Source organism: Argopecten irradians, chromosome 5, assembly GCF_041381155.1.
Source record: "Argopecten irradians isolate NY chromosome 5, Ai_NY, whole genome shotgun sequence".
NCBI lineage: Eukaryota > Metazoa > Mollusca > Bivalvia > Pectinida > Pectinidae > Argopecten > Argopecten irradians.
Window position 1 is genome coordinate 28,702,010 of NC_091138.1, and position 24,605 is coordinate 28,726,614.

General features: G+C 34.0%; 2 protein-coding genes and 1 long non-coding RNA gene across 4 annotated transcripts; 2 read left to right on the forward strand and 1 right to left on the reverse strand.

The window, feature by feature from the left end:
- The first annotated feature begins 1,197 nt into the window (after positions 1–1,197).
- Positions 1,198–11,373, forward strand: LOC138323439 (caspase-7-like). 2 transcript variants are annotated; one of them, XM_069268064.1, is made up of 6 exons: positions 1,198–1,234; positions 7,189–7,270; positions 8,341–8,567; positions 9,183–9,376; positions 9,803–9,935; positions 10,665–11,373. In XM_069268064.1, exons 1-6 carry the CDS (start codon positions 1,228–1,230, stop codon positions 10,871–10,873), a joined length of 852 nt encoding a protein of 283 aa, XP_069124165.1. In that variant the 5' UTR covers positions 1,198–1,227; the 3' UTR covers positions 10,874–11,373. The 2 variants fall into 2 exon arrangements, with proteins under 2 accessions (XP_069124165.1, XP_069124164.1); XM_069268063.1 differs by lacking the exon at positions 1,198–1,234 and adding an exon at positions 5,430–5,663.
- LOC138324367 (achacin-like) lies at positions 11,361–17,381 on the reverse strand. Its single transcript, XM_069269440.1, has 6 exons — positions 17,357–17,381; positions 16,839–17,145; positions 16,342–16,443; positions 15,718–15,939; positions 15,269–15,322; positions 11,361–12,261 (listed from the first exon to the last, which is right to left on the reverse strand). The coding sequence occupies exons 1-6, from the start codon at positions 17,379–17,381 to the stop codon at positions 11,361–11,363; spliced, it is 1,611 nt and encodes a 536-aa protein (XP_069125541.1).
- Positions 17,382–18,333: 952 nt separating this feature from the next.
- On the forward strand, positions 18,334–20,000 carry LOC138323440 (uncharacterized). The gene is made up of 2 exons (XR_011208546.1): positions 18,334–18,766; positions 19,624–20,000. It is a non-coding gene; the product is annotated as an uncharacterized lncRNA (long non-coding RNA).
- The last annotated feature ends 4,605 nt before the right edge of the window (positions 20,001–24,605 follow it).

Sequence of the window (24,605 nt, forward strand, 5' to 3'; positions counted from 1 at the left end):
GGTTAGACTTATACTTTATCAATCCATTTATTAACTTATTTAACTATATACAATGTGTATATAGATATTTCCCTATTTCATGTAAATCCTTTGAATATTGATTTCTCAAATAAAAGAAAATATTCTAAGATATGCATGCATGTACAGCAGTGGCGTAGCTACCATTGACGCAAAAACGCAACTGCAAGCACATCAATCAATTCTCAAAAAAATATTTTAAAAAAAAATCAAAGTCATAACTACACGTAACCGAGACTAACATTATACATTTTAATTTGTTATCCGAATCGCCTTTTATTTTTACTTTTTGTGTTTACTTTTTAGGGAAAATTATGTTTCTGTTCCGTTTCCACGGTTTAAAACTATACTCGCTAAAAGTTGGTGCGAGGTCGTGTAAAAAAATTGACGTTTTTAAGCCGATAACCCGACAGGAACAAGACAGTAGGTAACTAACAAGGAGTTATATCCCAAAAAAACATACCACCAACAACGACAACAGCAGAAAAAAAGCTTACTGGAGAGTTATGAAACGCCTTAAAGCCAGCGAGCATGGGTTCTGGCACCGCGACATACCCATAGACGTGGATACCGTTATTGACATTTCCGATGGGCAAAAAAGAAACAGGAGGATGTTATTACAACGAACTTTGATGTGTGACTAGTCTTCGTCGCTATCACAATAAAATAAGTGCACAAATAAAGAGTACATTTGTATATTCAATTTTCATTTAGTCCCCTTTGTGCATTTTAACTATGCGTTTTCATGTATAGAAATGATCCAATGAGAGTATCAGCTTGTGCACTTACATGCATGAAGAAATTGGCTATCTATTAAAACTCTGTTTTCTTACAAAAGTATCAAAACTGCTCTAGGCCTACCATTTAATTGCAGTGTAGTAAGAAATTCACCAAAGACACGGCCGTGTGTGGCAAAAATACAGTACATGTTAGCATAAAGATACGACGACATTTACAATTATAATTTCTAAATGTAGGTAACTTTCAATCTGCAATATGAATTAATCTGTTTTCAGTGTTATTTTTTCGAAAAATTTCTATGTAAAGAACGCTTTAAAATCACAAAAAATACATCGTAAAATTCATCTCAGTCATTCTAAATGATCCCCCCAAATACCAAAATTATCGCGACTTCGGCGCCCGGACTACAATTTGCGTGCACATTCATCTGCTAGCGACGCCACTGTACAGTACATCAAGGAAGTAACGATGTCAGGTTAGTATTTCCCTAATAAAAATGGTAAAGGTCCTGATATCATCAAGTTTTAAAATCACTGGAATATGATGAATAATGCCAAAGTGGTAATTTATTATTGCTAGCAGTGTATAATTATCAAGATTGCAGTGGACTAATACAGCTTAATTGTAGCCTTAAGCTTTTGTCTCACTCTATATACATATACGGGCATCTTTATATATATGTAATACCGATACTGTCATAATATTACAGATATATACAGTACACTTATAGAGCCAAAAGAGCCCGTGATGTACAATGGTTACAGTGATTCAGCACTGTACTAGATACTGTTATCCTCTAGATCTATAGGTACCAGCTATATCTGTCCTTATTTTAGGGACTCGCCATCTAGGTTATCTAGAGACCTCTAATACACAGAACAACAATAAAACACGTGCACCTGTCTGCTCCAGTTCACCTCGATCATGTTCAGAGATGATATCTGATTATGGACAGTCTAGATCTAGACCAATAAAGTATACATTTCAAGTTTATAATCCATCATTTATCAATAATTATAAATCTGATATGACTTGATATTATGCAACACACACACACATGTGTACACGTATATGTGAATTATATACGACTTTTCATTTTTGAGATTTTTTTTTTGTACTAGATATGTATATGAATCCTTGGGATATGTACGCGTAGTCAGATATTTAAATAGTAATCAAATGCTATTTAAATCTCTGATGTTGTTTAGTGTCTGGCAATTTTATCACACATCTAAAATATTTGGACATTTCAGTGAAAGTGTTATAGAAAATTATTAAGATAAAACTAATGAACATTATTTATGCAACGACTTTATATATTTTAAATTAAATACTGTTCGGGAAAATATTGCACGTACATTTCCATAGTTTCGTTTTGATGGAATAAAACTGTTCCAAACAAAGGAATGTTCCTTCAGGTCAGTATAGGGACACTGAATTTACACAATGGTATCTTAACTGCATGACGTAATTATATCTGATAAACGCAATGATTGTTTATCTGAGCCTTTGTGGAGATAAACGAATCTATAGGTGCACAAATGTCTCCACTGAAACATAAAATAATAACTTTAAACAATTACTTAACCTATGGGTTACGAGTTCGACTCCATGTAACGCTGATGCCAGATATCGGTACATGTACCTCTGGTTTATGACCTCATTGTTTCTAGAATAGCTCATTTCTACGAAAGCCAATTGAGATCATAGTTACGTTAGGGATTTTTTTTTCAAATTTCTCGTTATTACGAGTAAAATTCGTAATTTCGAGTTTTAAAAGTCGCTATTACGAGAAAAAGAGTCGTAATTACGAGTTTTAAAAATCACCAAACAGAGGCTATATGGATGATCTGACCATCACTACAGACACCTATGTTCAGGCAAGATGGATACCGACAGCCCTTTAGGAAACAACATCTTGGGCAAGAATGATATTTAAACCCAGAAAGTCAAGATCTCTGATAATGAAAGAGTTACCAGACAATTTCAACTAAAGATCCATGTTTGAGGGGGAGGGGGGGATACCAACAATAATAGGAAATCCCGTCAAATGCACGGGAAAGTGGTTTGACGAATCACTCAGAGACAAAAGCAACATCAAGAGAATAGAAATAGGCCAAGGAAGGGATGAGAAGCATAGACAAAACAGGTCTCATGGGGGAATAAATTCAAAGCCTGGATGTACCAGCATGGTCTCTTGCCATGATCTATGAGATCACAACTTCATCAGCGGAGAGGATGGAGCGAGACATTAATCCACAACTCATGAGGTATTTCTGCAGTAGGCTTATACAGCTGTAAGGTAAAAACTCCAACTTCCTCTTTCTTCAACTTCATTAGTTGAAGAATTAAAGACGAGCAAGGCAAGGCTTATCATGACCATAAAAAGTCCAAGGATGACAAGGTGCGGCTACATTAGCAGGCGTAGAAGTACGCACTGGCAGAAAGTGGTCAGCATCCAAGGCAGTCAGCGATGCAGAGAGCCTGTTGCGACACAACCGCTGTAGGATGGCAGGGCCTTAGGACATCAAAAACCACTTTCTGAAAGAAAGCAGATGTCGCAGAGAGGAGAACTTTGGCACAGAACTTAAAGATAAGAAGTAGTGAAGAAGAAATAAGACAGACCAAAACAGTGGAACTGGGTGTTAAGAGGGCTGGACAAGGTGGGACACAGAATCACGTGTACTATCCTGGACAGAAATCTGGAAGTACTCGCAATTCCAACTGCAATTTTTCCTCCGATCTGTGTATGATGTGCTACCAACACCAGCAAGTCTCCACAGATGGGACCTTGCAAAAACACCCATCTGTCCTCTGTGCGGACAGAGAGGAACTCTCCAATATATGTACTCACCTACAATATATGTACTCACCTACAGCCATGTGGCCTTAGCGCAATACATGGCGCAACAACTAACTCCTAACTGTGCTGACAGATATTTTAGATAAAGAGCGGAAGAGTACCAGGTCCAGTCAACCAAAGCCCAATCACACACAGACTAGGCTTGTGAGGGAAGGGGAAACAAGAACATAATATTTGAGCTTTCTTTTATGTGCTTCTCTACTTTTTTCTTCCCATGGGACTGTTAGCTCGATGATGACGATTTTCTTTGTTCCTTGTGACCAAAGAACCATATCCGGTCTGAGGTTGGAGGAGAAAGTTAATCTCTGGTTGAGATCTACAGCCAGCCTCCAGTCCCAAAAGGACAAAGTATGAGGCACTGCTGTTGGAATGTAGGGAGCGTGACTGGTAGGCATGGAGCTACCTTGTTGATGTTGGAGGCTTCCCTGCACAATCTGTGTGGACAATGATATATGCACACCAGGATTGTTGGGCAGGACCAGAAGGGCAGCAGTGCAGAGGATGACCAAGGCAGCACGAAGAAGGACACCATCCAGTAGCTGGACGCCCTTTCGTTACGACGTTACACAGAGATGAGATTTTTCCTCGTAACTGAAGCATGGAACACATATCTACTCAATTTATTTCAAATTTTAACACTTTTACATGAAAACAATTCTATTAATTTGTAAACATTTGGATTATTGAAGGCTTGTTGTTCTCTAGTGATTAGAATGATTAAACATCTTATAATTAACACTCTGATATGCCGCGAGGTTAAATGTACACTGCCTATGAGGTGTGTTCTCTTTTCTCCCACTTTTTAAAAATAATATTCATATAGATCTATTCCTTACATGTAATTTACCAAGGAATTATAAGTGACATACGTCCTTGTTTAGTCGTATAGGATTATTTTACTGATTTTTATCTGATACCTCAATGATCTGTCTGCACACAAATATGCAATTTTACCAGTCTAAAAGATTTGACATATTTTACATGTAAAAAAGTTACACATGTAGCAAATCTAATGTAAAATGAATTATGTATTTGAGGTGAGTTTAATGTGTTTTTTCTACTTTTTTTCCATAAAGACTTTGATTAATATAAATTATGACCCTACATTCGCAAATTTCAATTAAAAGGGTTTTAGGTGTATTTGTTTGATATTATCAAAATGATTAGTAAAATACACGCATACCAATAATTATTTATAAATAATTCTCCACTGGGCATCATCTTTGAACGTAAGCAAAATATTCATGTCGACGTGTCTTTACTTTAATAAACCATATTCTTTAAATATTCATTTTACATTTTCTATTGAATGAGATAATCAAATAAAATTTAGGCCTTTTTGGACATTTTATTTTCAAATTGGATTATGAAAATCAGACATATAACAAAAATGATGTTATCTGAAAGACGTGATAATACTTCTTTGACCCATATCAATACATACAGTAAAAGGACAGGTAAAAATCTATTTGTAAATATAGGTTAAATTCAAATTTTAATTGTAAATATAGGTACTACATCAGAACAGACTATAATTGGTGTGCTATTGGTCTGCAGTGTTTGTATAATTTGTTTGATCCCCAAAAGTGGGAGAAAGGAGAACATACTGTCTATGGAATATTTCAGCTAAATAGCCGAAAAAAGTGTCTGATAAAATAGGAATACGTTAAAAACTTCACATTTATATAAAAATAATGTCTTTGTTATTTCACAAGAAATATGCATTGGGGCGACCGTGCGTTGGCATACTAAATCACAAATTAAATGAGGATGTATATATATATACATGTAATCCCAGAATTCCTTTATAGAGTAACCTTATATATATATATAGCTCGTGGAAACATTGTTAATCAGCGTGTCTGTCCTATCAGGGCGAAATAACTGGGTGTTAATTCAACTGTAACGCGTCATATTATATTACCACTCATTTCGATTCAATCAGCGGACTAATCGATACAACAATAGTCTATACAAACTGCTCTTAACAAGTCTGGTTGAAACAGTATTGGTTGGATTCAAAGTGAAAGTAGAATGTCAGGTTTGTATAAACACTTCACAATTTAAAACGTTTTAAGATATATAGATGAAGTAGAAACCTAGTTTAAAATTTCAGTTAAAATCTCAAGATATTTGTTTGATTACAAAGAATCAACCAGTTTCGTTTTAGCGAAATGAAAACCATTACATTTACTAAGTTTTCTATTTTGTATTTGCAGTATATTAGAACAGAAAGTACATAATTTACAACCATATACATAATTATATACATTTGAAAACATGTTTGACTAGCAGTATATACATGTAGATTCCGTTTTAGTCAAATGTCTATTGTAGTATCACTTCCGTGTTGTTACTACATATACATAAGTGACCTACATTCGCATTCCTTATTGGTATGTGTATACAAATGTACATATACCGAAAAATATTATATGATATACACACATATATGTGTCACACATAAATAAAAAAAATGATTGGTTGATTGATAAATATAAATTTTGTAGATCAAGGCATGTCTGCGACACCAACACCATCCCTCCCTTCCCCATAACACAACAATACCAGCATATGCATACTTTAAATAAAGCCCGATTGTTGTTGGTGAATGCTCTGTAAACTAAACATCGATATTTCTTTTGAATTTACCTTTACTTAGTTTTGTTTAAAGATTAATAGAACACGTTATCACGTGCTTGTCTAAAAATACCTTATGTGTCTATACACTTACCCGGACGATCACCAGGTACAGGTCTGCTGTATTCAATGTTTTACAATGTTCATGAATATCCTAATAACATAGGTTCTATTTTTAAAAATAAAAACGTACTACTTTAATAAAACTAAAAATGATAAGGCGCCAAACCTATCTGTCTATAATCCATTTGAATGATTTTCACTGTTTATCTATCAAACATTGTGGTTTTCAATTGATTATTGAAGAAAAAATAACGTGAAATAAAACAATAAAACTGTAACTAATATCACCATAAGGTTATCAACTTTTATTTGGCAAAATATTTTTTTATGATTAAAATATTAGAAAAACATACAAGGACTTTAAATATTTGAACATTATCCTATGTAGAAATTTACCGTTCATCGAAACTCAAAGAGATGTACATTTATGATGGGAGGTTGTGGGCATCACTGGTAGGACATGACTTTACACGCACTGTACAGTCATGTATTTTTCTATTTTAGAAAGTTTCATTGATTTCAAACAGCCACTTAGTAGATATATATCTTTTAATTAAAACAGTATTAGTTTATATCAGGCTGACCATAATAAACAGTGTTTATTTTAAAACAGTTTGGCGAAGTCGTACGTACCTGTTTGGTCACCCCGTACCTTAAAGCGTCTTTTTGCTTTTAATACAACATGTTCATATCAAAGTGATATCACAGTACACAGTTACAAATACGATAAGATACCAAACTAATGAATAGACAATAATAGAAACTGAATAATGTATACGATACATTATGGTTATGTTACAGAAATAAACATCTTGTAAGTATATATTTATGTACTATAATTTATTGCTTCAACATACCAACAGATCAGGCGGATGCTAAGTCAAGGCCGCCAGTCGACAATGGAGAGGAGCAAGATACGAAATCACAACGAGATGAAAATCACAGGTATCTAATTCTAATTACACGTGATATCTAGATTATATTAGGTCACCAATGTGTGCACAGTGGGTATGCATACATATAAAAAATTTGGTGGGTTATGTATTGAATAGATGAATTAGCTCTAATGTCCTACTATAGGTTCTGCTTCAGTACGTGAACAAAATATCAGCTTTAGGAACTACTTTGTTTTCAAAAGATAAGCTCTAGTCTAATTATATCTTATATTGAAGCTGAGTTATATATACTGCGTTAAGGCTGACTATTAGACTGAACTTTGAATAAATAATTTTACTATTTATAAATTGTCCATAAAATTATATTCTTCCATGCATAATTAAAGTTTATTAACTATACTATATATTAGCATTCTTTTTTTTATCTTGGTTGATAAGCTTAACGTCTTATTGCATTTAACAGTTAGGCACATTTAATGACGGCCTCCTATGTATACGGCGTGCTGCATGTGTGAATGTCTGCATGTTTTAGGAGACTGTGGTATATCCGTTTCTTTCCCCTTTTGTAGTTCTATTTCACCGAAATATGTCAAAGATACTGAACAATTGACAACATGAATGTTTTTGCTTAATTATAAGTTCAACCAATAGTTTTCTTGATAACTGTTTGAATTCATATCCTTATTCTTCAAATTCGTTGCACAAAGAATCCGACATTCAACTAAGGTTTTGTTCTAGCGAACGTCAATAAGTTTGGTGTTCAGAATTGTTTCGATGGCTTATACTTTATATAAACATGTTAGCATTAACGCCATTTCGTCCAAACCATGCTATACGTATATGTATCTCCTATATGTCGATATGACGAAATGACTTGCAGACGGCGATCCCTCTATAATATAGTTTATCACACATTTCAGAATGAAATACCGAGATCGTAAAGGTCACAAGAACAATAGCTGTGTTGTCTTACCATGTGTTTAGATTTAACAAATAGTTTAGAACGACACATTATTGTACCCATAGACCGTCGTTTTCTAATTCATTTATATATCTTGTAAATAAGATAATCTGGAAGATAATTCTGACGTGCCTTACTATATCCCTTTGTCTTTACAGCCCAAGTTTACCACAGAGAAGTCGAAACGACTTACAGAGTAGAGTGTACAACATCAGACCCAACGCTGGGTCTCTTCAGGCTCTTATCATAAACAACCTTCCTGCATCAAATATAACAGGCGAAAAAGATACGATGTTGATGAGAGAAAGCCTTACACAATCAGGTTTTAGTGTCAAATGTAAAACTCGCATGAAGATAGAAGATATGGAAATATGTTTAAAAGAAGGTAGATTATCGTTGAACATTGAAATGCAAATTCTGTATTTTCTTGTACTGATAACGTTCTGTCAACAGCAAAGGCCATTTGATGAGTGTGTGTGTGTGTACACGTGTGTTTTGGAAGAGTGTGATATGTCTATGTTGTGTGTCTCCTTGTGATAGTGTGTTTTGGGAGAATGTGATATGTCTATGTTGTGTCTCCTTGTGATATGTGTTTTGGAAGACTGTAATATGTCTTTGTTGTGTCTCCTTGTGATAGTGTGTTTTGGAAGATTGTGATATGTCTATGTTGTGTCTCCTTGTGATAGTGTGTTTCGGAAGATTGTGATATGTCTATGTTGTGTCTCCTTGTGATAGTGAAGAATCTTGTCCTGTTATTTTGCTATCTCGACACTTTGCTCAGTGCTAGCTACCACAACAAAAAATAAAAATAGATTGTGTAATGGCGCTTGACTGGAAAGTTCGCTGTATGTATTGGTATATTAGTATACTGTCAACGGACATTTACTAAAATTGCTAGAAAACGTGAAATAACTTGGCTATAACGTTGTTTCTGTGTTATTACGAATAAAAATTTACATTTAATTTTTATAATATGATGACTGTTTTGATTTGTTGATAGAGGCAGACAACATGCCGAGTGGCATTGACTGTTTTGTTTGTGTTGTTATTGCCCTTGGAGGAGATGGCTTCATTAAGGGGTTTTGTCAAAATGCCTCTCAAACCAAAACTTTAAGTAGAGAGGCTATTTACGAGCATTTCAAAGGGAACAATTGCAAACCTTTGGTGTTGAAACCAAAAATCTTTATCATCATGGTAAGATATCTTGATATCTTAAATCAACTGTAAAGTGATGTTAATTTTCTTTAATGGAATATCCTGTCATTATTTTGTTTTATAATGTATAGTTATAGAATGTTTTCAGAATATGGATTTCTAGGTATATAATTTGTTACTACGAAGTAATATCACCAATATAGTCAGCTTAGACATATAAAACATCGAAAACATAGCTCAGACTTTAAGTATCTTTTGAAATATCAATGCTGCCATCTTGAAAATATTATTTCTGATCAGGTATAAGACAGCGACTTTAGCCTTTTTTCTTACCCCACGATACTAAACAATAAAATTTGCTAAACCAATTTTATGCACAAATAATACCAGTTTCTTGATAAAATACGTGTAATGTTCTATGACTTAGTAAAGTTGTTTTAAAGCTTCCTCCATTTCGGTTCACAGTCCTGGGACAAAGCGCCGGGCAGTCGAATGCAAGCTGATGGGGACACGGATGAAGCAGAGGTTTTCAAGATTCCGACAGATTCAGATATTCTGGTGTACGAATGTCATATGTCCGGGAGACCTGAGCATGGCTGTGAGTACAATTCAAAAGTTTTCAATAATGCAACAGTAAAATCGAGAACAAACTAAACAAAATCTTATCACTATTGGAGCTGCCTGTTTCAAAAAAAAGTCATTGTTTAAAGAAGCTAGAGAAACAAAAAGAACATTAACCACCACACCTTTTTTTCTGGTTAACTTTCTTACTGAAATTAGTTCTTTTTTCTAGTTGACTCTCTTACTGAAATAAGTTTTTTTTTCTGGTGAAGAGTCTTACTACAAATAGTTTTGTTTTAGGTGAAATTTCTTACTAAAATTAGTTTGTTTTAGCCGAGGGGCTTTCTTACTGAAATTGTTCTTTTTTTCCGGTGAACTTTGTAACTGAATTTTTATTTCTGATGAACTTTTTGACCGAAATTATTTTTTTTCTTTTAAGTTTCATATTTAAAATGGGTTTTTTTCTGGGGTACTTTTTAAGTGACAATAGATAATTTCTTACAAAATTTGCGTTCGAAATTACGACCTTAATATCTAATGAACAAGTGTATCTTATGAACAAGTGTCAGTTACTCTAAATTTATGGCCGGAAATTAAAATCGAAATCCCGACTTTTGATTTTATTTCGTAGAAAAGTGGGAAAAATAGGTTCGGTCTGGTAACCCTAATCAGATTTAGATGGGCCTTATATTACTCCATTACTAACATAATTGAAAATGCATGTAACATCATTTGTTTGAATTTTCTTACTTGCAATGTTATACAGATAATGAAGACGGATCCTGGCTCATCCAAAGTCTTTCAGGCGTAATCCAGAAGAATCGAGAACGCAGTCAAAGTGAGAAAATAGATTTTCTCCGTCTGCTCACTATTGTAAACAGTGAAATGGCCACCAAACAAAAGAGTTCCAACCTGACGAGATCGGATAGTATACCGTTAGTTACGTCAACGTTAACCAAACTTATCTATATATAGACGTTTGATTAAATATATAAAGACTAGCATCACGATGGCAAAAATGCCATTCTTGCATGACTGGTCCTGGTTGTTTTCACGTTTAAAAAAAAAAATTAACTTTTTAATGCAATATCAATGAAAGAAAATGCGCTGTCGTCAAGAAAATTGTCAAAACAATATCATGTACTTTTCTCAGCATTAATTTTGTTTTACGTTCGTTTTTAAATTTTGTTTTGTATTTTGTTATATGTCTCATAGTCCAATCCCATTAACATAACATATACATGCAAATCTAATGACGTGGCTTTTCTATGTTAATGATCCACGCCTGAGATGTTTTACTCGTTGAAGTCTCGTTTTGAAATAGATCAAAGAAGTTTTGAGTTTTTGAAATTAAACTTTGTGGGATAGATATTTACGTTTTCACTTCAAATGCTATGTGTTTTACATCAAATATCTAAATGAAACATATTTTGTTTATGATAAATTGTAAAAAGGAAACATTTCAGAAATACAAACGCGCTATTTTATCAATGGATTTTAGAGCATTGTCTGACCAAATATCAGAATCGTAATTCCAATATAATCCCAATGAAATAAAAATATCTTCAAGACCAGATGGTTTATGGAGTGAATCCCAGACCCAATTCCAGTGGGCACCTATTTTCCACGCGGAAAAGGCTTTATTATATGGGAATTCATTCCATGAAGAGATCGCCCCATCGATGGGATTGGGGATGGTATTTACATCGACCTTAAACAGTTTGGCGAGATATATGTGGGCGTGACGGACGACCTCTGTAGATATTCCTCGATGATGTGACCACATGGGTTTGCCATGCTTCTGTAGTTCACGCCACAAACCATGTGACGAGTAGGCTACCATCAAAACGGATGCTCCCGTCACCTGGGATACCCCAAAGTGTGTTGTCCTGTCGAGAGGCAAGTCGGGGTTAATTATCATTGGTCTATCTCTGGTTGGTGAGACACCACACGAACAACAGGAAGTCTGAAATGTTTGGTGAGGGCAACTGTTATGTTTGTCAATGATCGCAGTTGGACATGTGTGTCGATGATCGTATGTATTGAACTTGCTACAGGATTCGTATGATTTACCTGGGCTATCTGACCACCACATGTAATCGTAAAGTAGAAACAGTTTTACCGCATAGTAGTATTCAACATTCTCTAAGTTACGCCAGACATGTAGACTTTGCAGTACATCCAAGTCGATCTTGAGTAACGCCGGGGCAGGGACAGCGAGTATCACCTTTCGACTGCATACAATGACTGTTTGGTTTGTGTCTCCGTCAACCTTCCGTGTCCTTACAAATTGAAGGTTGTAGATATTTCTAGTCCTGTTTATACTTAGCAGTTGGTGGTTCAAACGAAGCGAGTGACGTCGCCTGTAATATGATATACAAAACAAGATTTCAAGATTTTCAAGATTTATTTATTCACTCAGACACAGTAACTGTGTGACAAGAGGTCCAATTTATAATACAGTTTTAGTGCATGACAGGCACGTGTATATAGAGATATAAACATACAAAACGTAGTACATGAGATATACACATATACAATATAGAACATGGCATTTGTTGGCGATTATTATACATGTTTTGCATTAGAGACAAAAATGAACAATGTAACATGCGTTTTTATAAGAGTAAAGACAGTTTTTGAATAAATGAACTGATATTAATTAATAGCTTCTTATTGAAAATTCTGAACATTCCTTCCATTTTAACTTTGCTTGGATTTGTGTGATAATAGGATGGAATAAACTTTAATCTTAATTGTTTAACATTAATATGATTACATAAAAACAAATAATGAAATTCATCTCCTATACCCATATTACACAATGTACATATTCTATCATTCCTTTGCAACCCTCTCCATCTTCCGGTTTCTACCGGTAGTTTCATATTGGAAGTTCTAAATTTACATAACATTTTTGAATCTTTGTTTTTCAACCGTATCAAGTAGTCTTCTAAACCAAAATTGTGTTTAAAAGTAGTATAAACATTTCCTCTAGATGATTTTTCTATATCACTTAACCAGTGCTGTATAAACTGATCTTTTAATTTTTGTTTAACTTCGTTCTTTAAAAAGTTAATATTTGGTATACAACTTTTTTGATATAACCAGACATGACTTAAACCGATATTATTAAAAGTATTTTGGATAAACTTGATCCATTTTAATTGCATTTGTCCTGTTTCATGAAGTGAATACATCAATCTATACATACGGCCTGATAATTTATTTTCATTACAAACCAACATATGCCAAAATTTCACCATTCTTAATCTAATATCTACATCTAGTGAGTATCTTCCAGATTCTCCGTATACCATAAAGTTTGCCGTGCTTTTTCTTAGACCTAGTATTCTCTTACAGAACTGTAAATGTATCTTTTCAAGAAGTTGTGTTTTCTCATAGCCCCATATTTCGCACGAGTATAATAAAATAGGATTGACTAGTGTATCAAATAATTTAAATTTCAAGTCAATTGGTAAGTCAATATTTCTTATTTTACGATATACAACATAAAGTGCCTTTTGGGCCTGTTCAGACAGTCGATTTTTTGCTGCAGTAAAGTTGCCATTATAATTAAACAAAATACCTAAATAGGAAAATGTGTCTTGTATCTCAAGCTCCTTATTATATAATGTGAACCTATTTTCATTGTTATGTTTTCTCTTTGAAAAAATTACTAGTTTTGTTTTTTGTGTATTCACTGTTAGTTTCCAATTTTCACAATACTCTTGGAACTTATCAAGCATAAGCTGCAAACCTTCAGGAGTTTCCGACATTAGGACTGTATCGTCAGCATATAAAATAACAAACATTTTTACATAAATTCCAATTGAATCCCAGCACAATTCGTGTAGTTTCGATAAACAGTCAACGTTTTTCGAAGCTAAAAATTCTTCCAGATCGTTAAGATACAATGCAAACAAAAATGGGGAGCAATTTTCTCCTTGTTTTAACCCGGTATTACATGTGAACATTGGTGTTACTTCATTACCATTTCTAACACATGATTTAGTATTTGAATACATATTAAACAAGACTTTGAAAATTTTACCTGTAATATTACTTTTGAATAATTTTCGCCACAAACCAATTCGCCAAACTGAATCAAAAGCTTTGCGGAAGTCAATAAATGCACAATACAATTTTCTTCCCGAGGATAAATAAATCGATATCAATGCATGTAGAATAAATATATTATCAAGTGTTGAATGCCCTTTTCTGAAACCAGCTTGCGCATTACTTATTAGGTTAATCTCGTCGGAGAGTTTGTATAATCTAGAATTCAAAATTGATGTAAACACTTTTCCCAAACATGAAACAAGAGTTATCGCCCTGTAATTATCCAAATCCTTTTTGTCTCCTTTATTTTTAAAAATGGGTTTGATTACACCCGTGTTCCAACTTTCTGGAATTATACCACTATCCAGTACAATATTAAATAAATCAACATATATAGGTAACATAATGTCAACTGAGCTTTTAATATACTCATTTATAATATTATCTAATCCGCATGATTTATTATTACTTATTTTTTTTTATAGCAATAATAATTTCATCGGGGCTTATTCTACAATTTAAAATATTTTCATACTGATTTTCAGTAATTTCTGGTAGAACAAATTCCTCAACCTGCTCATTATCAAAACTTAATTTTTTAAAATATTCGTGAATCTCGTCTATAGTCAAATCAATTTTACCTCCCTTTGATGTCTTATCAATTTTCTTTAATATATTCCAAAAACGTTTTTGATTGGATTTTGAAGTTTTCCTAATTTCATCTTCGATATCTTTTTGATAATTTGAATAATTATTATTTATCATATTTTTATATTCCTTACTTTTCTTTTTTAATTTTTTCCGGTTCGCATTACTTTTTAGCATCTTATACGCTTTTTTTGCTTCATGGAATTCTTTCCTTTTTACGACACATTCGTGGGTAAACCATGGTTGGTATCTTTTATTAGTTTTACCCGACTTTTTCTTTATAACCTTTTTGGTCCCAAAAACCTTTGTTGAGGTTTTCATAAACATAGTACTGATATCATTCACAACATTGTTTATATCCTGTTCAGATATATCATTTTCAGAGACTTTCATATTTTCAATTTTCATATCTATCGATTGTAGATATCGTTCTGTATCATTTCCAAGTTCAGTTATGAAATCAGTTTGTCTATCGTTGACCCATTTTTCACTTTTCTCTGTAGTTTCAAATGTGTCGTCAACTACGTTTTCAGTTAAAAATATGGAAAATACTATTCTATTATGCACATCTGAGATTAGTGGATCAAAATCAAGAATCTCAAATTGATTAATTAAAGGAAACACGTTTGAAGATACAATCAAATAATCAACTAGACTTACATTTTTACAGGTGTTTCTTCCAATATATTTATCGTTACCGATTCTACCATTCGCCTGTAATATGATATACAAAACACAAATAAATAAAATAAACCAACCCGTGACCAACATGGATATTCAGGGTAACGTCAACAAAACAGTTGAAAAGCAATTTATTTTTAATACCAATTGAAGATCCATTTTGAAAGACATTTGTCGTTTCAATCTTAAAGGTTTATCATAAGAAAAATGTACCGTTGGTATGATGTCTGATATTGTATACATATATGAGTCTATGTGACTATGAATTTGTTTTCTTCTAAACATTGTTCGGTAAACGATGGGTAGTTATAGTTCCAACGCACAAAATAATCATTCGTGGGTAAATAGTGTGCTTTCAGACCAGGACCAAATATATATAGGGATACCCGCATGTACCTGAATCTGAGCTGGGGCACTGTCATACGTACGTGTTCACCTTCAGGAACTCCTCTACAAGTTTAACTGGAAGCTGCCGCATGCCTCCTGAAATTGTCAGCCACTCTTTACTATCTGTAGTGTCATCAGAAACAATGTCTACCAGATGGTGAAATAACCTTGCGGCTGACATATCATATAAAAGATACTTCTTGATGTTAGATAAAACTTTGATTGCTTCAGCACTCAGATACTTCTTGAGAAAGTCGTGCATTCTGTTAATTAAAAGAAGATAGAAGATTGCCAGTTTTATTTACAAACATCTTAAATACTAGTATAGGATTCGCCAATATGATACAACGCAGAAGTTTATATATAATTTATAATGATCGCCTTTTTGTTACATTTAAACCAAACTGACCAACTATCGGCTCGCAGAGACTTTCCTTGACGATTACAGAGAGAGCGACGCCCAATCGATTCGTGTGGTGTACATCAAACGATCAATGTGTCTTCTATTGACTTCAGTTTTACTATGAGATAGTTCATGGGTGGATATGATGTCATTGAATAGTAATCCCTGGAGTATCGATGATGAATGGAAGGGAGATAATTCTATTCATGAATTTATCCAGTTTACAGGCATCACAATATGTAATACTTATCCAAGGTCTTACGTCTGGTGTTCCAGTTTTATACCGTCGTCTGAAACCAGGTAGGACAGCTCCTTGGGCAATGACGAGACATTGCCACTAAAGTTGGTATGTTGGATTAGATGTCTGAAACAAAAGGCTGAGATCTAACATATCTGTATATATAAAATATACGGGTTTTTTTTAATTACAACAAAAACATTTGAAGTAATTAAGAGCAAAACACATGTCTTGTATTCAGAGAGAAAAGTTTATTCGGCTCAGAAAAATAGAACAAACGTTAGTGAATCAGAATATACATACAAAGACGTACAAAGGAGAACAATAAAATATAGTTTGAAAATGAAAATAGCTTTCACATACAAAAAAAAAATACAACAATGCCAGATACGAGACTAAACAGTAATGAGTTATTAGGTTTAAGCTGAGTGCAATCGATTACCAACCTGCAAATGTTGTCAAAGCCATATCGTTCGTGTGGTAGCAAACTGTAAGGTATGTTATCATCCTTGAAGTCTTACTTTCGAATTAGCCTCCCCCTCATAAAGTACCGTACATCGTCCCGCAAGTGATTTAAAAATGACGTTGTCTTCAGTCCAACCTTTGTCAGTGTACGATAAAGCATCTTATGTTGCTTCTTGATGAACCTCATAGCTCCGAGTTCGACCGGGACATCCGGGGCCTGTGGGAATATCTGAGTGTATAAGCGGCTTCCTACTCTATCCGAGTACTCGTACAGACCGACATTGAGTCCATGGTTACGGAGTCGCCATACAGCATACGTTCCACCAATGCCCGCTCCCACAACAGCCACATCATGACAATTTTCTGTAGAATATTGTCATTGAAATCACGTAATTTATCTCAGTAATTTCCTCATTTGTGAATGTAATATGGATATTACATGTTTACAAATACTTATAAGAAAATTATACGTCAAGGAATAATGACATCACAGTCAAATGGTGGAAAAGAGGGTCATAACTTATGACATGCAATTCACTAATCAGTCGGAAACGTAACGTGTATCAAAGTGAACCTATAAACAATGGGAATCCCTCCATGCTTATTACATGATGAAAATTGGAAACAATTCATTCATTCATTCATTCATTTCTTTATTACTCCAAATTGAAGAGTTACATAAATAATATGATAAAGAAGGACAAAAGGATAAAGAAGAACAAAATAAAAGTAAATGCGAAAGGTAAATATACAAGAAAAAAGAACAAAAAAAGACAAAAAATATACATACATGTATAAGCATTAGTTCACATTCAGAAAAAGTGGAATGCGTATAACCCTGTAACGTAACAATAGGTTGAATTAACTATGGACAAAAACTCAACTTTAAAGTGAACAGTCGGGCAAGGATGGCTGAAGTCGGTGAAAATGGTGTGAATGTATCCAGTATAATTTCTTATGAAATGGAAAAATAAAACCTCTCGTCCAAATCTGTCTGCGTACGAAGAAATTAATTTAAAGCATGGAAATTCTAAAACGTCCTCGCGGCTCACTATGTCCGTGGTTACATTTCCACGCAGCCTCGCTTTCAATGCTTTCAAATTTTCTTTACTTTAATGGTCAGAACTGGGAAACTAAGCAGAACTTGACCGTCGTATTAATATGTGAGAACTTTTGGAAGGCCAATGAACGCATTTAGACTGGTTTTCTTTGCCCGACTATTCACTTTAAGTGATAAAATATAACGTAAACCTTACAGAAAATTGACTCAATGTTTGAAGAGAGACTGCTACGCTAGAATATTATAACATATTATCGTTCCTTTATTGTCTGTAGAACGATGGTTAAGTGACTTACATATTTGAATGGTCATCACTCGAGGACTCCATTTCTTACGGAACAGGTAAAATCAAATTGATGATAACTAAATGTCTCAATTTGTTTACTGGTAATAGAGAGTGGTAAATGTAGCACGACCAAATAGAATCTGTACGTTTGTAATGTCAATGATATAGAAGATGAGTTTCACTTCATCCTTAAAGCCGCATGATCCGTATCTTTCAGGGTCTGTAAAACAAAAAATGACAAGATAAGGTGTAATAGCCCTAAAAAGTTATGAACTTTCCCCAAATTACAAGTCTAGAAAGTTAAGAGGTCCAAAGATATAAATATACAAAATTTTATTTTAGACTTACGCGCGGTCCGACAGAAAGTCAAAAGTTAACGCCTCCAAAGCTTAGAAATGCTACTTTGCGCATGTCCGGAAATAAAAGTTGTTAACCGCAATGGAGCGAGCTTTGCAGTGAAAGCTCGCCGGCTTAGAATCAACTGCTGATTCGAAGTGAATAAGGAAATTATATCAACTAAAAAATGTTCTGAATTGCTAAGAATATTATATGGAAACGAATTCGAGCTATGACAACAACTATGATTTGTGAATGATCTACCAAAACCACATAAACTGACTTCTCTTCGTCTCTATAAGGTGAGTGGGGCCCCGAAGGGGTACGGGTTATATTCTGTAAGTGTTTGGTCGCTTTTTGGAATTGGTACCATAGTAAAATAGAGATTAGAAATCAGGAAAAGTGTTGATAAATTTGGGAACATATAACAGATTTAATCATGGATTACAACAGAAGCATTAATAGAGTCATATTATACAAAAAAATGTACGTGTTTCCTTAAAAGATGATCACATTCTTCAGTGTTATACATGTACGATATACATGTAATGTTAGCTACTGTTACAGGCTTACAGCGTCAGGAGTGTGATATCTTTTCTGATATCTATTTGTGTATTGATGTATATCAGTGATATATATCCTTTTACTGCATGCTATGGATATTATTGTATTAAAGAAGCCACTTTCAAACTTAATTCATCAGTGTTCGTGTGTATAAGATTGTATTTTTTTTAGACTTACAGTCACTTAGTCACGTACTCGTTATCCTATCTGCTGGTCTTAATTATATAAAATTCACACCAATACATCATAAGTGGTGTGAGTAAAGAATAGTAATTGACTTTTTTAAATATGTATTATATATTATGTCCAATATATTTAGGCTACATAAATTCTGGCACTAATTAGAACCATTACTCTTCACATGAAAATGCCTAGACCTCTGTAATTCAATAAATGACTAACTTAGTATCTAGTGAGGTTTGATTTTGATAAATGTGTTCAAAAACTGTGTAATTGTTATAAATTTGTGTTTGACAGAAAACAGTTGGAACTAGTTTGATTTACATGTAGGCTTACACTGAAAGAATATGTATATGCATGTATACAGTATTTATCTATGTACATAACTGACATTTACTCCACATTTTCTTTATAGAATATATGGGACCTTCAACCAGATGACAGAAGTGCAAGATGTGATGGCAGCTCGCCCAAAAATAAAAGGGAAAAACAACTACATGTATCTCTGAGATCAAAACTGACAGTAAAAAATAAAGTCTGTTTGTAATGTACCCATTATGAACCAGAAAGAAATTATTTTCAAGAAGGAAGGACAGAACAAACCTAGCATAATTCTTTACTATTATCACCAGGATATTTTCAAATTATTCATTTCTTCTTCACACAAATGAAAAAAGGAATAATAATGATTATTGCATGTTTACACACCTAGTGTGTATAACTTTTGAATAATTTATATGGGACAAGGATGTAATTCTAATTTATGAACAATAAACCAATTAAAATAATATATGTCATTTGTCTGAGTTGTTTAATTATGTAGTGTTCATTTCAGAAATGTTCAAATACAGAAAATAAATAGCAAACAAGACTGGAGCTAGATCAAAGGTTATTTGGGTCAAAAGTCAGTGTCAAATCTCAAGATATTGGCTCTATAGATATACATATATCCCTATGTGTAATAAAAAAATCTTGTTGTTGTGTAATACACAGATTGCACATATATATAAGAATATCCATATATCTGTAGAGACAATAGCCTGTGATGCATGTTGTTAAATTGCATTATTCATTTTTGACTATTTTAAGTTGCAAAGTTTTGATTGATTTAGAAAGGAATAGACTGACAATAACTTCTAATTAGTCCAGGTCAATCAAGGTCTAATACATGTACAAGCTCTTAGCAACTTCACATAATTAGTGTTTGGAGCAAGATCACACTAAAGGATTGCTTGAATATATAAAGATAAACTATCAAAATACAACTAATAAAGTTAGATTTTCTACCAGGTTAGACTATATACATACTAAAAAATGAATTTTACTGCAATTACTCTGATGACATTATAATCACATGCTATGGTCAGCTTATTTGCTACTGGATGCTATTTTGAACTCCAGTCATTTTTCTATTGACTTAGAATTCAATGCACAATATGTGTACATGACACTACAATGCATATGAATGTGCTATTTGTGCATGAATATGATTGTATAAGAAACATCTAGGTCTTTTATTATGCATGTTTCTGATTAATTTGATTCAGAGGCAAATTCACGGCTGGACATCATATTATATGGTAGCTATATGGTTCATTGGCAAGCTATCGTGTACATGTACATCACAAATTTAACTAAGGGATCTGTCTTCATTATCTACACAGAAAATATATACTTAATTGCATGTTAGACATTCAGAACTTTTAACACACATTAAACCGCCTTATTGCAACCCCAACCCCATTTTTTTTTTTTTTTTTTTAATTTTCTGTAATCCTTGAAATCATATAACCAAATGTTTATAGTTTCACCAGAAATTTATCATCATGTTTTTAACGAACATGGAGCTTTTCCAACATAAATATCAGAAATATACATAAAATAACGTATTAAGTTTTATACTGGTTTATGGCGGTACATGGTGATTATATAACTAATAGATATGCATGTATACATGTACATTGTATACACATATGACATTGAACAAAAATGCATATTGTGTCAAGTTTGCTCTCCGTGCTTATTTTACTTGATTTATTATTATATTTCATTTGGACCTTTATAAAACAAGTTATATGGTTATCCAAGGCAAGTCAAATATCGTCTGAGATATTTATTTTAAAAAATATCACCAGAGTAGAAAACCATTTTCCTCTCTATATAGTACGATGTGTCTTGTCTATTTCATTATTTATCAACACCATTATTTATATATCTGGTACATTTTTGTACAATTTATTATCTTGTCTAGTACGTTGTATGGTATCGCAACACGTATTTTATACGAAGTTTAAATACCGTTCCCACAAAAATCCCTCCGGTGGCCCCCGGAAATTAGGCAAAGCATAGTCAACCGATCGCCGTATAGTAAACACTCAAAATGACCGAATGGAAGTATTGTTTACACGACGTTAATGTATATATATTGTTCTGAGGGACTCTTTAACTTCATCACATAACAAAACATTCACTTGTTCATGATAAGTAACAAGTTCTTCCGTAGAAGTTCCTGCTAACATGAACGACACACTTTTGACTGGGCACGCCATTTCGTTTGGTCTGGAAAGTCACGTGATCGTCTACGATTGAAAATGCATATTCAAACACTCTGGATATCGAATTTTTAATCATTAATTTCTTTTGAACTCGGGACTTTTTGGATGTGTAATTAGGGGAAAGTTGATAACTTTTTATAATATATGTACCCTAATTTTCTTTTGTTGATTTACGGACCCTGAAAGATACGGATTATGCGGCTTTTTCATCCTTAAATGTCATTTTTATATCCAACTACGAGTTAGATATCTGAAACCTTATTATTATTAAGGGAGATTCATTTTGCTGGGTTTTTTTTCGTCTGGCGCAGTGATATTCAACTGACGTGCTGTTATTGGGGCGACTGCGGGAAACATAATAGCCTACGACCGGTGTAACGTTGAAAATGGACCTCCGTTGAAAATTGACCTCGGGTCAGTTTTCAACGTTGAAAACGGACCCCGAATGCCGTTGAAAATTGAACATGCCGTTGAAAATTGACGGTGTCTAGGGTCAATTCTCAACGGCAGGTCTGTTGAAAAATGACCTTGGCAAACTATCAACGGATGGTCTGTTAAAGTATGATCCTAGTACATTCACATATATAACTGTTGCACAAACTCTGTTATCGCCATTCCTAATTTAAATTATGCTGGTATTTAAATTACGTAATCATCTCGATTTGAATTGAAATTTGGTATTGTTATCATCGTAACAATTAAATACCTCATTTAAATAGTTTAGGTGCTTGTATGTTTATTATGGAGAATACGGCACTACAAAACTTTCATTTTTTCTATAGTCATTTTGTTCGTCCGTGTAGATAATGTTAATTTAATTGTTCTCAGACTGAAGAATTGCTATATAACACTTTGGAGTACCAGTGGATAGTGTTTGTATGATTATATATTCGACGATTTAACGTTTGTCAGATATTCAGTAATTGTTAATATATATTTATTCCCTGCAATACAAGAATGCATGTATTATATTTCTGCGTTTGGATCAGTTATGTTGTGTTCTGCGTATGGTTGTGTTGTGTTGTTGTGTTGTTGTGTGGTTGTGTGTTTTGTGCTGTGTGTTGTTTGTTGTGTGGTGTTGTTGTGTGTTGTTTTGTTGTTGTGTGATGTTGTGTTGTGTGGTGTTGTGTTGTTGTATGTTGTGTTGTGTTGTGTGATGTTGTGTTGTGAGTTGTTGTGTGCTGTGTGGCTGTGTTTTGTTGTTGTGTGCTGTGTTGTTGTTCCGTGTTTGTGCAGTGTTGTTACGTGATGTTTTTGTGATGTGTTGTTGCGTTTTGTTGTGTGATGTTGTGTTGTTGTCGGTTGTTGTGTTGTTGTGTGTTGCAATACAAGAATGCATGTATTATATTTCTGCGTTTGGATCAGTTATGTTGTGTTCTGTGTATGGTTGTGTTGTGTTGTTGTGTTGTTAGGTGGTGTGTTGTTTGTTGTTGTGTTATGTGTTGTGGTTGTGTGTTGTTGTGTTGTGTTGTATGATGTGTTGTTGTGTGATGTTTTGTTGTGTGATTTTGTGTTGTTTTATGTTGTGTGATGTTGTGTTGTGTGATGCTGTCGTGTGTTGTGTTGTTGTGTATTGTTGTGTTGTAAGGTGGTGTTGTGTTGTGTTATGTGTTGTGGTTGTGTGTTGTGTGTGTTGTGTTGTGTTGTGTGATGTGTTGTTGTGTGATGTTTTGTTGTGTGATTTTGTGTTGTGTTATGTTGTGTGATGTTGTGTTGTGTGATGCTGTCGTGTGTTGTGTTGTTGTGTGTTATTGTGTTGTTTTTGGGTGGTGTTGTATTGTTGTTGCGTGGTTGTGTGTTATGGTTGTGCTGTGTGTTGTGTTATGTGTTGTTGTGTGATGTTGTGTTGTTGTCGGTTGTTGTGTTGTTGTGTATTGTTGTGTTGTTAGGTGGTGTTGTATTGTTGTTGTGTTGTGGTTGTGTGTTGTTGTGTTGTGTTGTTGTGTTGTGTTGTGTGATGTTTTGTTGTGTGATGTTTTGTTGTGTTATTTTGTGTTGTGTTATGTTGTGTGATGTTGTGTTGTGTGATGCTGCCGTGTGTTGTGTTGTTGTGTGTTATTGTGTTGTTTTTGGGTGGTGTTGTATTGTTGTTGCGTGGTTGTGTGTTATGGTTGTGCTGTGTGTTGTGTTATGTGTTGTTGTGTGTTGTTGTGTTTTATGATGTTTTGCTGAGATGTTGTGTCGTGTTGTTGTGTAATGTTGTCTTGTGTTGTGTGTTTTGTGATGTTGTGTTTAGTGTGATGCGTTGTTGTGTTGTGTGATGTTATGTTGTTTGATGTTGTATTGTGTGATGTTGTGTTATTTTGTTGTGTTTTGTTGTGTGATGTGATGTGTTGTTGTGTGGTGTTGTGTTGTGTAGTGTTGTTGTGTTGTTGGTGTGTTGCTGTGCTGTGTGATGCTGTGTGGTTTCGTGGTGTTGTGGTGTCGTGTTGTGTTGTTTTGTAAAAACGAGTTCTCATGGAGTCACTTTTCAACGGGGTCTATTTTCAACGGGTCGGTGTAAAAAGTGCGCTGAAAGTTCAGTTTTCAACGGTTTTCGGGGTCAGTTTTCAACGGGGGTCCATTTTCAACGTTACACCGGCGTTATGAAAATGACTATGAATTTTAATTAAATTGTTCAAGAGGTGATGATAAGTGATGATAATATAAGGCTAATAACTTTGGCGCCACTACAAAATTATCAGTTCCGTTTTATATTACCATTTTAATAATCAAAAGCTGTTTGGGAAAGTACAGAGAACGTTTCAGTACTTCCAATACTATGTTCGAAACCGGGCACCGAGCCGGAAATTATACGTCATTTAAAAGATTCTATCCAATCAGAGGCGGCGTTATATATAGA

Bases quoted from the DNA above. Each gene is read 5' to 3' on its own strand.
- LOC138324367 (XM_069269440.1), bottom strand. From the start codon at position 17,381: ATGGAGGGATTCCCATTGTTTATAG. The intron at 17,146-17,356 runs GTTCACTTTGAT...AATATTCTACAG, and splicing joins GGGATTCCCATTGTTTATAG to AAAATTGTCATGATGTGGCT. The intron at 12,262-15,268 runs GTAAGTCTAGTT...ATCATATTACAG, and splicing joins GAAGAAACACCTGTAAAAAT to GCGACGTCACTCGCTTCGTT.
- LOC138323439 (XM_069268064.1), top strand. The intron at 8,568-9,182 runs GTAGATTATCGT...ATTTGTTGATAG, and splicing joins GGAAATATGTTTAAAAGAAG to AGGCAGACAACATGCCGAGT. The intron at 9,377-9,802 runs GTAAGATATCTT...TTCGGTTCACAG, and splicing joins CAAAAATCTTTATCATCATG to TCCTGGGACAAAGCGCCGGG.